This window comes from Canis lupus, chromosome 24 (assembly GCF_048164855.1).
Source record: "Canis lupus baileyi chromosome 24, mCanLup2.hap1, whole genome shotgun sequence".
Classification (NCBI taxonomy): domain Eukaryota; kingdom Metazoa; phylum Chordata; class Mammalia; order Carnivora; family Canidae; genus Canis; species Canis lupus.
This window is the reverse complement of record NC_132861.1, coordinates 13,332,024-13,346,518: the sequence shown is the minus strand read 5'-3', so window position 1 is coordinate 13,346,518 and position 14,495 is coordinate 13,332,024. Positions and strand designations below refer to the sequence as shown.

The 14,495-nt window shown below is 41.2% G+C and overlaps 1 protein-coding gene across 11 annotated transcripts in view; it reads right to left on the bottom strand.

Moving 5' to 3' along the window:
• Nucleotides 1–565: 565 nt before the first annotated feature.
• Nucleotides 566–14,495, bottom strand: part of FLT3 (fms related receptor tyrosine kinase 3) — a 119,897-nt gene continuing 105,967 nt past the window's right edge. For 10 of the 11 annotated variants that reach the window (XM_072795637.1, XM_072795638.1, XM_072795635.1 and 7 more), the window contains 5 exons: nucleotides 13,314–13,436; nucleotides 10,122–10,233; nucleotides 9,720–9,819; nucleotides 9,134–9,239; nucleotides 566–1,134 (listed from right to left, as the gene is read on the bottom strand). In XM_072795637.1, coding sequence (XP_072651738.1) covers nucleotides 1,012–1,134; nucleotides 9,134–9,239; nucleotides 9,720–9,819; nucleotides 10,122–10,233; nucleotides 13,314–13,436 — 564 coding nt within the window. In that variant the 3' untranslated portion in view covers nucleotides 566–1,011. Of the gene's footprint in view, nucleotides 1,135–5,836; nucleotides 5,903–9,133; nucleotides 9,240–9,719; nucleotides 9,820–10,121; nucleotides 10,234–13,313; nucleotides 13,437–14,495 lie in introns of those variants that run through there. The other variant, XM_072795641.1, reaches the window with a different exon arrangement.

Below are 14,495 nucleotides of genomic sequence, written 5' to 3'. Positions count from 1 at the left end.
TTTATAACATATATACATATATATAATATGTGGTCCATTTAATTCTTACAACAACCCTGTAAGATAGATGGCACCCATTTATTATTCCTTCTTCCAGAAGAGGAAACTGAGGCCCAAACTAATTCAGTTACTTGCCCAACGTTACACAACTAAACAGTGTTAGAAAGAGAATTCAAATCCAGGCAGACTGGCTTCAGGGCTCTTAACCACGGACCTGGAAGGGAGTGCAAGCAAAGGCAGACCTTCGCCAAGCTCTTCACCAAGAAATGTAAAGATGAGGATAAGTCCAACTTTATAAGCCTGTGGGAGGGAGGGAGCAAAGCTTCAAAGGACGAGGGAGGCTGAATCCAGAGAGTGCTGCAGAGTAGCAAGCAGCCATCAGCTGTTCTGCTCTGGTCTGGAGGCAGGAGACACAGATCCTTTTAAGAATCCGAAGAAAGGATGGACCTCAGTAGGAAAAAAATACACATGCACAAACAAATCATTGCACATAATTTCATTAGGTTCCTGCCCTCCCGTTAAGTCTTGCCCTAAATATATCATGTAAACAATCCAGTGACAAACATTTCTATAGAAGAGATTTTTATTTCCGTTCATAAAATAGATCACTAAATAGCTGAAAAAGTTACATATTATTTTAAAACATAGATTTAAAAAATCATATCAGCTTCTCCTTAGCAAAATGCTTTTGTTTTATATATTTACAAGAATATACTATACCTTAGGTACACAATTTTCACTCAAGCCAGCCTAAGAAGGCCTTTGGATGTAGGTAGATGCTCCAGTAAAGTTAATTATCAGCTCTTCCTGCCTTGTGCAAAGGATGATTTGTTTTTACAAAAGTTCCTTTGAAAACAAGAGTAAATACAGAGAGCTTCTAGAGAAAAGTCCAGCAAAGCAGCAGTTGAGAATATACTTTCTTTTGGTGATGAAATTAATCCTGTTTGGTAATCTATAGCCTGTTTAAAGTGGGAGTGGAAGGGAGGAAGTCCTTCAGACTACATTGTTTCTCTAGGACTCTTCAACATGAGCCTGTGGAGCAAGTAGCCCTGAATCCACCTCTCTGCTGTAAGGTCGCCTGTTTTGGTAGACGGAAGGACGGTCTGAAACATGGCCATCCATGTTCTGATACATCTGAATGCGGGGGAAAAAGAACACTGATTACAACATACATGTCAAGGGGCTACATTGCAAATTACTTAGTATGCATAAGTCTTAGAAGATCATCTTAGAAGATACTAATTGACAAAGCAAATTTGGCCCATTTATTAATGGAGAAATCAAGTCATAGTCAAACATCTTATTCAATCATTGTTTCTACTCTTGGATATAAAGTCTCAATCTAGAACTCCTAAAGCTGAATAGTAAAACCATACAAGAGAAAGACCACTAAAAGAGGTCTGTTTAGGGGTACCTGGGTGGCTCAGTGGTTGAGCATCTGCCTTTGGCTCAGGTCGTGATCCTGTGGTCCCAGGATCAAGTCCTGCATTGGGCAGGACTCTCCACAGGAAGCCTGCTTCTCCCTCTGCCTATGCCTCTGCCTTTCTCTGTCTCTCATGAATAAATAAATAAATAAATAAATAACATGTTTTTCCAAAATGAAAACAGCACTACTTTTTGTCTGATTAAGTCAACACACATTCATATAGATATCTTAAGTAATATAGGAAGATATATAGAAGTAAAGCTAAAATCATCAGAGGTAGCCACCATTATAGCTTGCTGTGTACACACAATTTCGGGTCAGTAGGTTCAGAGTGTAGACTGTGTTTTAGAACCTTATTTTGATTTACTAATACGTTGTTTGCATTTTACATATTTTCACTACTGACTAAATATAAGTACATTTACCTTTTTTAAAAAACTTATTTGAGAAAGAGCACACGCAAGCAGAGGGAGGGGCAGAGGGGAAGGGATTAAACACACTCCCCGCTGAGCAGGGAGCCAACATGGGGCTCTATCCCAGAACCCTGAGATCATGACCTGAGCCCAAGGCAGACACTTAACGAACTGAGTCACTCAGGTGCCCCTCATCTTTTTATTTATTTATTTATTTATTTATTTATTTATTTATTTATTTAATATGTATTATTTTTTATTTTTTTATTTACTCATTTTTTTAATAGTAGCCTAGCATTCCATAGTACTGATGCACCACAACTGACCTTTTGATGAATTGGTTACATAACATGCACTGGAAAGTGCACACTGGCCCTGTCTGTCTCTGGGATGAATGGGGGAAGTGGAATTGCTGGGTCAAAGGGCCTCCACATCTGAATGGTGATGTGCATCACCAGGCTGTCCTGCAGAAAGCTTTACTTATTTCTGCTCCTCTCAGCTGTGTCTGGGAACAACACTCTTTTCTCCAGAGCCTTGCAGTAAGGATGTTGACTATCGCTCACGGCTCTAGCCCTTTGTCCAGAGAAGGTTTTACTTCCTTGCTCGCATGTTTCATGATAAGTAAAGTCAAACATCTTTTTCTATATTGAATGAACATTTGCACTTCATTGTGAATAGTCAGTCTGCTTCTCTCCTTTGCCCTGTTATTTTGGGCTATCCAGGTATTTCTTGTTATTTATGAGACCTCTTCATGATGTAGGGATCATGCATTCTGCATTTTTTTTCCTGAGGATCATGAATTCTTTTTTTTTTTAAGATTTTAAAAATTTATTTATTCATGAGAAACGCAGAGAGGCAGAGACATAGGCAGAGGGAGAAGCAGGCTCCCCGCAGGGAGCCCGATGCGGGACTGGATCCCAGGATCCTGGGTTCACGACCTGAGCCGAAGGCAGACACTCAACCACTGAGTCATCCAGGTGCCCCTCAGAGATCATGAATTCTTTTTCTTTTTTTTTTTTTTTTTTGAGATCATGAATTCTTATGTGAGTTTGACAGACTCCTTTCCTCTCCCCACTTCTCATTACTGTGTATTTCTTTGTGTTTGTTTTGACAGTCAGTTATGGTGTTAACTGAATGGACTACCCCCTCCTCTTAATTTTTCTTTCTTTCTGGAAAACAGACACAAATATCCTTTTGAACCTGGTCTTCACAATAACCATCTGCCTCTACCCTTAAGGATGAACAGTAACAATATATCGTTTTTGTAAAGTGGGCCAAGCAGCTGACTATGACCTACTGAACCAAGTGTATATCTCTAGCACTGAATTTCTAATCATCTGAGGAAGCCTGTAACACTTCAAATCCAACAGCTCCACACTTGAGTCCATTCTCTCTGATCTCCAAACCTTCTCTCCTCCCTGTATTTACAGTTTCACTTAGTGCAGTCCTCCAGTCTCACCATCTAGAACTTTCAGAACCATTTCCTTATGATCTCTGTACTCCCACAGCCAGTCGGAGACTGGGTGCCATTCTGGTACATCACTGCTTTTAATGTCTCCCTGTCCATTTCTTTAAGTGATTCTTATTTATATAAGTAATTAATTAGTTTTACTGACATATAGGTGACACACAATGTTGCACCAGGTTCAGGCGTACAGCATAGTGATGCTACAACTCTGTGCAACTCTGTGCCATGCTCCCCACAAGTGGAGCTCCCACCTGTCACCATACGGTGCTATTACAGTACCACCGACTATATTCCCCTGTTGTGCCTTTCATCCCTGTGACTTTTTCATTCCATAACTGGAAGCCTATACCTCCCAACCCTTTCTCCCCTTCAAGCGATTTTTTAAATGAATTTTTAAATTGCACAAGTAATACTCAAGTACATTTTCCTTATAAAAGTTTTGAAACCCTAGTTTTTCAAGTGTATCAATATAAAGAGGTGCATATGATTTTCTTACACTTTTTAAAATGGCTTCTCTATCTGTATCTTTTTATTCAGTCATTTGTGCTTCCTCTTTTTTCTTAATTGTTCTCTTCATTTTTATGCATTAGTGGTATATGTGTATGCTGCATTAATATAAATAGTAATATACAGTGTAAGGTAGATCCAGACTATTGTATTCAAATCCTAAGTCTGACATTTACTGTGTTACCTTAGGCAAACCATTGAACCTCTCTGTATGTCAATTTACTAATCTCCAAAAGAGGTAATAATAGGACTTACTTTGTGAGATTGATGTGAGAATTAAATGAGTTATTATGGGTAGTACATCAGTAGTGTGCACAACAAACATTCAAAAAATGTTACCCATTAAATCACTACTATTATTAGCTCAAAAAACAACTTTTGTTTTTCCTGATCATCACTATTACTTTGTTTTGGGGGCTACTCTCGGGTTAATTAATTCTGCCTATATCTCTATTACTTCTTTTTATTTTTATTTTTTTCTTATCTGAGAGAGAGAGAGCAAGAGCGCATGCACAAGCCCAAGCATGGGAGGTTGGGGGAGGGGAAAGAATTTTGGTCAGACTCCACACTCAGCACAGATTCCAAGACCCCAAGACCAGGACCTGAGCTGAAACCAAGAGTCCAATGCTCAACTGACTGAGCCACCCAAGTGCCCCTCTATTAGTTTTCTTCTGCTTTGTTCTTTCTCTTCCTTTTCTTCATTCTTCATTTTTTTCTTAGCTTCTTGAGGTGAAAGTTTAAGTCATTCATTCTTATTCTTTTTTGTCTTCTAATAAATGAATTTAGAGTTATAAATTTGGCTGACTCCTACAGGTTTTAATAAGCAGGGTCTATGTTTATGTCTTTTTCCTTCCTCTTCCTCCTTCTTGTGAACCAAAGACTCCTGTAAGAAGCCTCAGTGTTACTTTCTGATGTAGGATGCTGGGGCTTTTTGGGTGTTACTGGTGATTTCTCATTGCCCCGCACTAAGGTTAGTAAATGTGACTTATGTGATAACAGTCTCATTTATTATGGAATTCTCTTTCTTAAGTGGACTTACTAATCTTGCCATTTTGTACTTTTTTTTCTATTTCCATGAATGCTTTTTGTTTCTCTCTTCCCCGTTTTGTCGGGTTGATGAGGTTTCTCTACAGTCCTTGTTTCTTCTACACTGAACCTGAGATTATAGATTATATTTCTGTTTTCACAGCAGTTATGCTCACATTTTTAACACCTATTTTATTCTTATGTGTAATGGTTAACTGTTATGTCACACGGTTAAGTGTGACTGCTCCCACTGTGGAACTTCTGCAGGATCCCACCAGACTTCTCCCCACCCTTTAGGAAAGCACTTGTCCTTATTCTTTTAAAGAGTCCTCTGTTGTGGGTCTTCCCTCTTCAGTTCTAACTGCTTTCATTGTCTCAGGGGTTTTCCACAGTTTCTGGTCCACAAAGATCTCCTTCTGGCTTTCAAAGGCAGTTATAGCCTCACTTCTTTAAAAAAGTATAATAAAAATATGTATGTGTTTGTATATAGGTATTAGGTATTTATATATATTTATATTATATCTATTTTATATTTGTATTTATTTATAATATATAAATGTATGACTTGTTTATAATACATTTATTATAAGTATATATTTCTTATAATTTGTGGGCACTGATAGGAGAGGAGAGGTGATGTGACTTCAGGCCCCTTCCTTCTGCACATCTCCCCCTGCCCCCGCCACCATCTGGTTCACCCCCTCATCTTTGTTCACTTCTGTTGCCACAGTCACTTCTTAACTGATGTCCTTACTTCCACAGTTTGGTTTTTGCTTTCTCAAATTCACTTTTATACTTCTTTTCCTCTCCTTTCTTTCCTTCAATCCTTCCTTCCTCCCTTCCCTCCTTCCAGAAATACTTGCTTAACACTTTCTATAGGCTAAGAATTATGCCAGCCACCGAGTATGTAACAGTGAACAAAAAACAGATGTGACCTCTGACATACCCTCTCACTGAAAGGCACTCACTCATTCATTATAATAAAGAGCGTCTCCTGCCTGTGGGACTGCATCAGGTGATGTGAAGATGAGCAGTGAACCTCCTTGCCCTCATGAACCAAGTCTAGTGATGGGAAAGACAGACCCATAAAACAAAAGTATCGTACAACATCATTTGAGTCTCACAGTTATAGAGTGTTACAAAGACTCAGAAATCAGACTAGATCTTTGGAGAGGAGAGAATACTTGATCTGGCTCTTTTTTTTTTTAAGATTTTATTTATTTATTTGAGATAGAGAGAGAGGAGAGAGAGAGAGAGAGGGAGCATGAGCAGCAGGGAGGGGCAGAAGGAGAGGGAGAAGCAGGCTCTCTATTGAGCAGGGAGCCTGACATGGGGCTTGATCCCAGAACCCTGGGATCATGACCTGAGCCAAAGTCAGATGCTTAACCGACTGAGCCACCCAGGTGCCTCCCCCATCCCGTTTTTAACTGAGGTATAATGGATATATAACTATATGAGTTTCAGGTGTATGATGTGATTCATGTATGTGTATATATTGCAAAATGATCACCACAATAAGCCTAGTTAATATCTGTCACCATTTGGAGGGATCTGGGTCACCAAGACAAATATTGAAGTATTTTTGTCCATTCTAAAAAATCCTCATTGATTCACCACTGTTTGAACTATGCCTTAGCACGTTATTCAGTGGTCTCCTTGCTCTAACTCCATACCACTGGAGTTGAGTTATATTTAGGAGCATTAACCTATGTTTTCTCTCCTTCTCACTTGTTCCTGGAGAGCCATTTTCCTTCCCTAGCCCATGATGAAGCAAAAACAAAAACTCTTCAAAAAGTATTCACATGCATACCAGGAAAGATTACCCCAGGGATGCTGGCAGGGCTGCTTCCCACCCAAGAGACTAGATATGACTGTGCTTAGGAGGTGAGAAGGGAAAGCATGCATGGAGTGGCAACAGAGGAGGACCAAGGGCTTGCTCGTAGTGGGCAGAGTTGTCTGGCATGGTTGCATAGATTCCACCTTGCTCAGAGGTGCCCAGCCAAACAGGCAAGTGGGGACTGAAATCCAATCTCTGCTCTGTTCCCCAGGCCACTAGCCGGGAGCCTACTGCCCCAGCCAGCTAAGGGGGTCCTCTCTTGGTGTATCAATCCCACTGAGAGGATATGCTGTTATCTAACTTACCTGAAAAAGATACAGTTTGCTATCAGTGGCTCTGATACTGGTAGGAAAAAGAACCTTCCATGACAGAGGGTCAGGGAGCAGAGAGGAAGAAAATGGGGGTGTGGGGGAAAGATGGGGGGGTGTTCCTGAGCTCAGGTACCCTCAGCTGAATCATCACCCATGGAGAGCTCACCATTCAACAACTCCTGATACCCAGAAGGCCCCCTGAACAGAGGGATGGGGATCTGGACATCCTGTGGGTGGGAGAACAGGAAAGGAAACTTGTACTCCAAGACAAGGTAGTCCTGGACAAAGCCAAGGAGCTTTTGAGCAGTAACAGATAGTGCACCCTGGTCCACTACCTTTCCAGTCTTGTTTTTCTCCATATTCCTACACCAGCCCTGTTATTTTAGCCACAACATTTATCTTCCATTCGACTTTCTCAACTTTGAACCTTTATCTATATTGCTCATCTAGCCTGGAACACCGACTAACCCTCCACTTACCAAGAGTCAACATACTACTCATTCTTCACAGCTTAGTGCAAATAACACCCCTATGAATCCTCCCCAGCTGCCCAGTGAATAAAAATTACATGGCCCTTTCTCTTTACCTCAACAGTTCATTTCTTGTTTCTCTTTCTAACTCTTTTTTCAGTTAATCTTATAGGGTCATTTTTTTTAAAGATTTATTTATTCATGAGAGAGAGGCAGAGACATAGGCAGAGAGAGAAGCAGGCTCCTTTCAGGGAACCTAATGTGGGACTCGATCCCTGAACCTGGGATCTTGCCCTGAGCCAAAGGCAGATGCTCAACCGCTGAGACACTCAGGCGTCACTATCTTATAGGGTCATTAACTATGTCCAGGCTATCTGCTCAATAGCCTTGAGGCTTTCCATCTCCCTCGACCTTTTTGGCCTAATTCCCTGAGAATAATTTAGTTTCTGAATGTGATTTTTAAACATCCTACCAGGAGGAAAGGACATATACCATGCACCCAGGTCTCTGGAGAGACTATAGAATTGAAAATGGACTCTTAATAATTTAGAAAAAGAGAACAATCCATTTAAACAATGAGGTTCCTATGTAACTAACATTTATTGGTTAACTACCAAGTGCCTGCTAAGTGCTAAGTCTTTTCACATACACCCTACTCCTTACAACTTTGTAAAGTAAGATTTTTTGTTTTTTAAGATTTTATTTATTTGCATGACAGAGAGAGAGAAAGTGCACAAGTGGGGAGAGGTAGGCAGAGGGAGAGGGAGAAGCAGGCTCCCCACTGAGTGGAGAGTCCGCCATGGGGCTCGATCCCAGAACCCAGGATCACGACCTGAGCCAAAGGCAGATGCTTAATCGACTAAGCCACCCAGGTGCCCCAAGACTGTTAATTGTTAATCCTACATTTCAGATAAGGAAACAGATCCAAAAAAGATTAAGTGACTTAATAGAGGCCTATAAGATGTAAATGATGGAGCCAAGATGTGAACCTGGGTATTGAGGGTTCAAGGTCTTATCCTTTGTCCACTTCCTCTAGGGGATGGCTCCATTCACTACACCAGGTGGTTTACTGAGGGATTAAGAAATTAAATGTTTTTAAGTGTCCAGTGTTTCGGACTAGACAACTAGTCAGCAGAGTGAGCCCAAGTTCCCAGAGCTCAAGGACCACCTACCTTGGCAAACCATTTTACAGGTGTAATACGTAAGAGCCAGAGAGGTAAAATGATTTGCTATAATTCATATAGCGATGAGGAGATAGAATGGTAGAGCTGGGAATTAGACTCTCACGACTCCAAGTCAATGTTCTTTCTACTCTGCTGTACTATATGACTGGGTTGTGTGATTATTCATAATAAAGCTTTTTGTTCAATTAGGAAAGGTCAGTGGGGGTCACGGATTAAGTTTTATTTAGTTGTCTAGTCCGAAGCACTGGACACTTAAAAACATTTAATTTCTTAATTAATCAACTGAAATCTTTGGGAAAAGCTTTCTTCCCCCCTCCCCCAAGAACACCTACCAAGAAATATGTCTCACTCCATACAACTTTCAAAGGGCAACCAAGACAAATTGTGATGAGAAAGATAGTGACACCTTGCTTCTTAGGACATCAGTGTGTGTTGTGAGTCACTGCTTTCCTTTCTAATGATGCTTTACAAAGTATTATGCAGCTACATACCGCTTCTTCTGCATCCGCCAGCTGACATCCTAAAAAGGAAGTTAAGTTGGGGAAGGACGGCCGTTTCCTTGAGTCAAAAGCCCAGCAGGATTGCATTATAAAGTATCTGTAAAAGCAAGAGAAGGAGCGGTAAGATGAGGAAATCTGAATGAAAAAAAAGTTGATCATTTCCCACCATTTCTTCTTGTGGAGCTACTCATGGTCTGTGACATGCTTCTTCTGGGGCAAGTACTCCACAAGATTTTCAACTCACACCAGAAAAGGCAAATTAGGTGATGGACAGAAATGCATTTTTAAAAGTACAATGTGGACCAGAAATCAGGAGATGGAGTCTTATTGCCTTCAGGGATCCTTCCAGGGAAAGAATTGAAGCTCCTAATTCACGATATCTGCAGTTTTGTTCAGAAATCCCCAAAAGGTAAAGGAAGTTTCCTTTCCTTTCCTTTTCTTTTTCTTTTTTTTGTTTTTAAAGAGGAATCATATGGATTTTTGCATCAAAGAGTTTTACGGTTTTGGGGGTCATGCATTCAGAACTAGAGAGACTGTAAACTGATTTCAGCCACTGTACAGTCTGATTTGAACTTACATTTCTTCTGTAGCATAAAATGGCTGATCCATCTTAAATCCACTTTGAATGAGTTTATAGAAGTTAGCATCAACTGGAATACCAGGGTAAGGATTGACACCTGAGGAAAACATTAGGGAGGATAAAATCATTTCATTGGCTTATTAATTCATTCAATTATCTAGCATGACCTGAGAGCTCCCATGGGCCAGGCACTGCTTGGGGTGAGGAAAGTCACGGCTCCTGCTCTGAAGCAGGTATAGGCCTCTGGGGAAGACACCACAAATAAAACAAGAAGGGGCACAGAAGTCAGATTAGTTAGCTCTTGTGAGGATTAGAAGGGCCATATCACACCCTCTTTGATTTAGGAATGGGGAGGGGGTGCAGAGGGATCAAGGGATGGCAGCAAAGTACAAAACGTACCAAGAGAGAATATTTCCCAGAGTAATATTCCATATGACCAGACGTCACTCTTTATGGTGTAGATCCCTTCAAATAAGCTTTCAGGGGCCATCCACTTTACAGGCAGACGGGCCTGTGTAGAGTCCAAAAGGAGACCAAAGGTGATCAGTGGGGAACTGACTGAATGACAAAGAGTATTTCTTTTCTCTTATTAGCTAGGTAATATAACTTATTTTCTTCCAAAAGGCACTCTTAATGCTTAATGTAGAAAATTATCTCTCAAGTGGAAGTTTTCCACTTTCAAATCAAAATTCTAACATAATAGCCTTACAAAAAGATAAAACAAAAACAAAAACCCAACTGGATCTCTCTCTCACTCTCTCTCTATCTCTCTTTAGAGCACATGCAATCCAGGAAATGGACAGAGGGAGAGGAGAATCGTAAATAAGCTCCACATTCAGCTTGGAGTCCCATAAAGGGCTACGTCTCACAACCCCAAGATAATGACCTGAGCTGAAATCAAGAGTCAGATGCCCAATCAACTGAGCCGCCCAGGTGCGCCTCACAGCTGGCTATCTCTTTAAAACTCATCTTGGGGGCAGCCCCAGTGGTTCAGCAGTTTAGCGCCACCTTCAGCCCAGGGCGTGATCCTGGAAATCTGGGATCGAGTCCCATGTCGCACTCCCTGCGTGGAACCTACTTCTCCCTCTGCCTGTGCCTCTGCCTCTCTCTCTCTCTCTCTCTCTGTGTCTCTCATGAATAAATAAATAAAATCTTAAAAAAACAAATAACAAAAAACTCATCTTGAACAGGGCAGCCTGGGTGGCTCAGCGGTTTAGTGCTACCTTCAGCCCAGGGCATGATCCTGGAGACACAAGATAGAGTCCCGTGTCGGGCTCCCTGCATGGAGCCTGCTGCTCCCTCTGCCTGTGTCCCTGCCTCTCTCTCTCTGTGTGTGTCTCTCATAAATAAACAATAAAATATTTAAAAATAAATAAAACTCATCTTGAACAAAGCCTTGTGCTTGGATTGGGTGAATTAAACAATAGATAATTCCCATAAAGGACTAACTAGTCAGTCGCCCAGAGGTAAGTAAATACTAGTGAATTAATGGAATATTTTGTTAAAGCATTTCTTGGAAGAACGTTAGTGGAAATGCCATCTACAAGAATGTGGTGAGGGGAGCATATGTCATCACTTCGAGAAATGACACCAGGCTGGCTTCTGTGGCTTTAATAATTTCCAGTAGCATGAAAGGCAGGTTTTTAGTTAGTACAGCCTCAGATTAGAATCAAGACACAGGAGCAGATAGGTTACTAGGACAGAGAATTTTGTAGTATTTTCTTTTTCATGAGGTAAAGAGCCTTTCACAGTGTATGTTTAATCTGCCAACTAAAACCAGAGCTCAAAGGACACCTGACTGACTCAGTTGGTTGAGAATGTGACTCTGGACCTTGGGGTCGTGAGCTTGAGCCCCACATTGGGTGTAGAGATTACTTAGGAATATAATAAAAAGAAAATTGAAGCTCAAGAAAGAAACTATTTTAAATCCTACACAAACCGATGAGCTGATAGAATCAAACAGGCCAGTCTGGTTAATTTGATTAATTACAAGAATTAATTGAGGTGCCAAAGGGAATTCATCTTCCCACATAAGAGACCACCAGCTCATAAGGTAAAAACTGCACAAACACACATGAGCTTTGATCATATTTATGACTTCAGCTCCAACGAGTGAAGTAGAGATCTAAAATCAGCTGAGATGGTTATTTGATTCTAATGGGAATACAGTTTAATTTGATTTGTAACATTTATTGGCTATTTACACCAGACAGGTGCTTTCATGTTGGTTTTATTGGTTTGTTCCCACAAGACACCAGTGAGGTAAGCATATAATCACGGGAAATGATGCATGTGTCATAGTGGTTACGTACAGACTTGGGGCTCAGACCATTCACTCTCTAGTCCACATGCTGTGGAATCATGGGCGAATTCCATTTCTATGTCTCGGTCTCCCAACCCACAAGTGGGTACTTTGCGGACTAAATGAATCAATATACGTAAAGCACTTAAGAATACTGCTTAGCACCCAGTAAGCGCTATCAGGACTTGCTGCTACTATTATTTAACTCTAGGTGTATGATTCTTACAAGCTGTACTCTTTCCACTACGCAATTTTATCATCTAGTTAGTATTGCCAATAGTTCTTTTTTTTAAGTTTTTTTTTTTTTTTTTTAAATTCATGAGAGACACAGAGAGGCAGAGACATAGGCAGAGGGAGAAGCAGGCTCCCTGCAGGGAGCCTGATGCAGGACTTGATCCCAGGACTCTGGGATCATGACCTGAGCCAAAGGCAGACGCTCAACCACTAAGCCATCCAGGTGTCCCTCCAATAATTCTTAAATAACACATCTATCCCCCACCCAAAGCAAAAAACAAAAAACAAAAAAACCCACATCTGTCCCTAGTTGGTTTTTTGTTTTTAACAAGTGGTCATGTTTTAGGTCTCCCTGTGTGATAGTAATAAGATGCTGAATATTCATCAGTGAATATTTAATTTAAATATTGTGCCTTTTAAAAATTTACATTTCATCTTTAATTTATATGTTGTACTTTATTTTTTTATATGTTGTACTTTTAAAAAATGCTTTATTGTAGCTACTGCCAAATTCCCATAATTGGAAATATGACCCCGGTTGCTTTATAGCTATGGGAACTGAAGTAAGTTCAAGTTAGGAGATTTTTTAAGTGTGGATTGGACCAAGATCCCTAATTCATCTATTCTGACTATCCCAAGGACAGATGCGATGCTATTTTGCTCAGCTTTTATTATAACTGGAATATTCCCTGAAGCTACAGAATAGCCTTTTTTTTTTTTAAGATTTATTTATTCATTTATGATAGACATAGAGAGAGAGAGAGAGGCAGAGACACAGGAGGAGGGAGAAGCAGGCTCCATGCCAGGAGCCCGATGCAGGACTCGATCCTGGGACTCCAGGATCGCGCCCTGGGCCAAAGGCAGGCGCCAAACCGCCGAGCCAACCAGGGATCCTCCAGAAAAGGCTTTAAAACATAAGAAAGCCGACTGCAGTGAGGAAGGTTTTGGATGCTGCCATAAATCAAACATGTACTACAGCGGTTGTGGACGTCTACCGTAACAATGACAAAACACACAATAATAGTAAAAAAATATGTGCAAAATAGCGGCCTTACATTGCCCCTGATAACATAGTTGGAGTCGCTCATAATATCTCGAGCCAATCCAAAATCACAGATCTTCACCACTTTCCCATGGGTCACGAGCACATTCCTGGCTGCCAGGTCTCTGTGAACACACTATAAAGAAGGAAATTGGAGTGTTATTTACTGTGATGTAGGTTATCAGAGAGTGCAATCTTGCTTCCAGTTTCAGGTTCAGTAGGAATTCCAGGTGATAGGAAAGCATGGTTCATCAAGGTGTCTTATCTTTACTGGGCCACCACCAGCAGTCATCATGCATGACATGTGGCACACACAGTGAACACAGATGGCCCAATTCTTTACCTGCTGTGGATGCGGTCACTTGTGTTGCTCATGGAACATTCCCAGAGGTCAAGAGGATGGGTTCTTAGAAAGGAGATCAAGCGTGGCTGGGTGTCGCGTATTGCTATAAATAGCACAATACCAGGACCCAGGGTTGAGCTCCCAAAGGGATTTTCAGAGGCTGTCTTCCAGCACTCTTACTGCGGGGTGGAGAAAATAATCTCTTTTTTGATGGGAGAATAGCTTTGGCAATGAAAATACTATCAAAAAAATGTATATATTTCGAAAAAGTGAAAAATAATTTAGGAAGATGGACTAAAATAGAATTAGGAGCCCCTGGGTAGACAGATGACATGACATTAATCTGAATGGTAAGAGAATTAACTCTAAGAAGGAAGATATTCAAAGGCACAGAGCACTAGTAGCAAAGGTCCAAAGAGCTCTCTTCAATCTTGGAAAAACTAAAAGCAAAAACCCAACAGACTAAAATCCATCTAGCTCTCCTTCCTCCTTCTCCAGTTCTCTGAGAGTGATGTCCGCTACCTGTAGACCATTTATTCTTCACCCACTTTACTACCAGGCCTGCACCCAGCTTTCCTCCTCCCGGATGTCTGCCCAGCTGCTTGGGTTAAGCCCTGCAGTGAACCACACTGCACCGATCCAGTTGAGATATGATTTGACCTCCTGGCGGCACCTGGTACTGCTGGGCCAGTTCCTCTTCCTTCAGGTCCCTCCTTCTTTGAATTCAGCACGTCGCCGGCCCGTTTTCTTCCAACTGCCTGGTGGAAGCTGCTTCCCGCTGCGGCTCCAGGCCGGCCTGCTCTCATTCCCCAGGGCTGCGCCCTCTCGTTCCACCCCTGAGCCATTGTATCC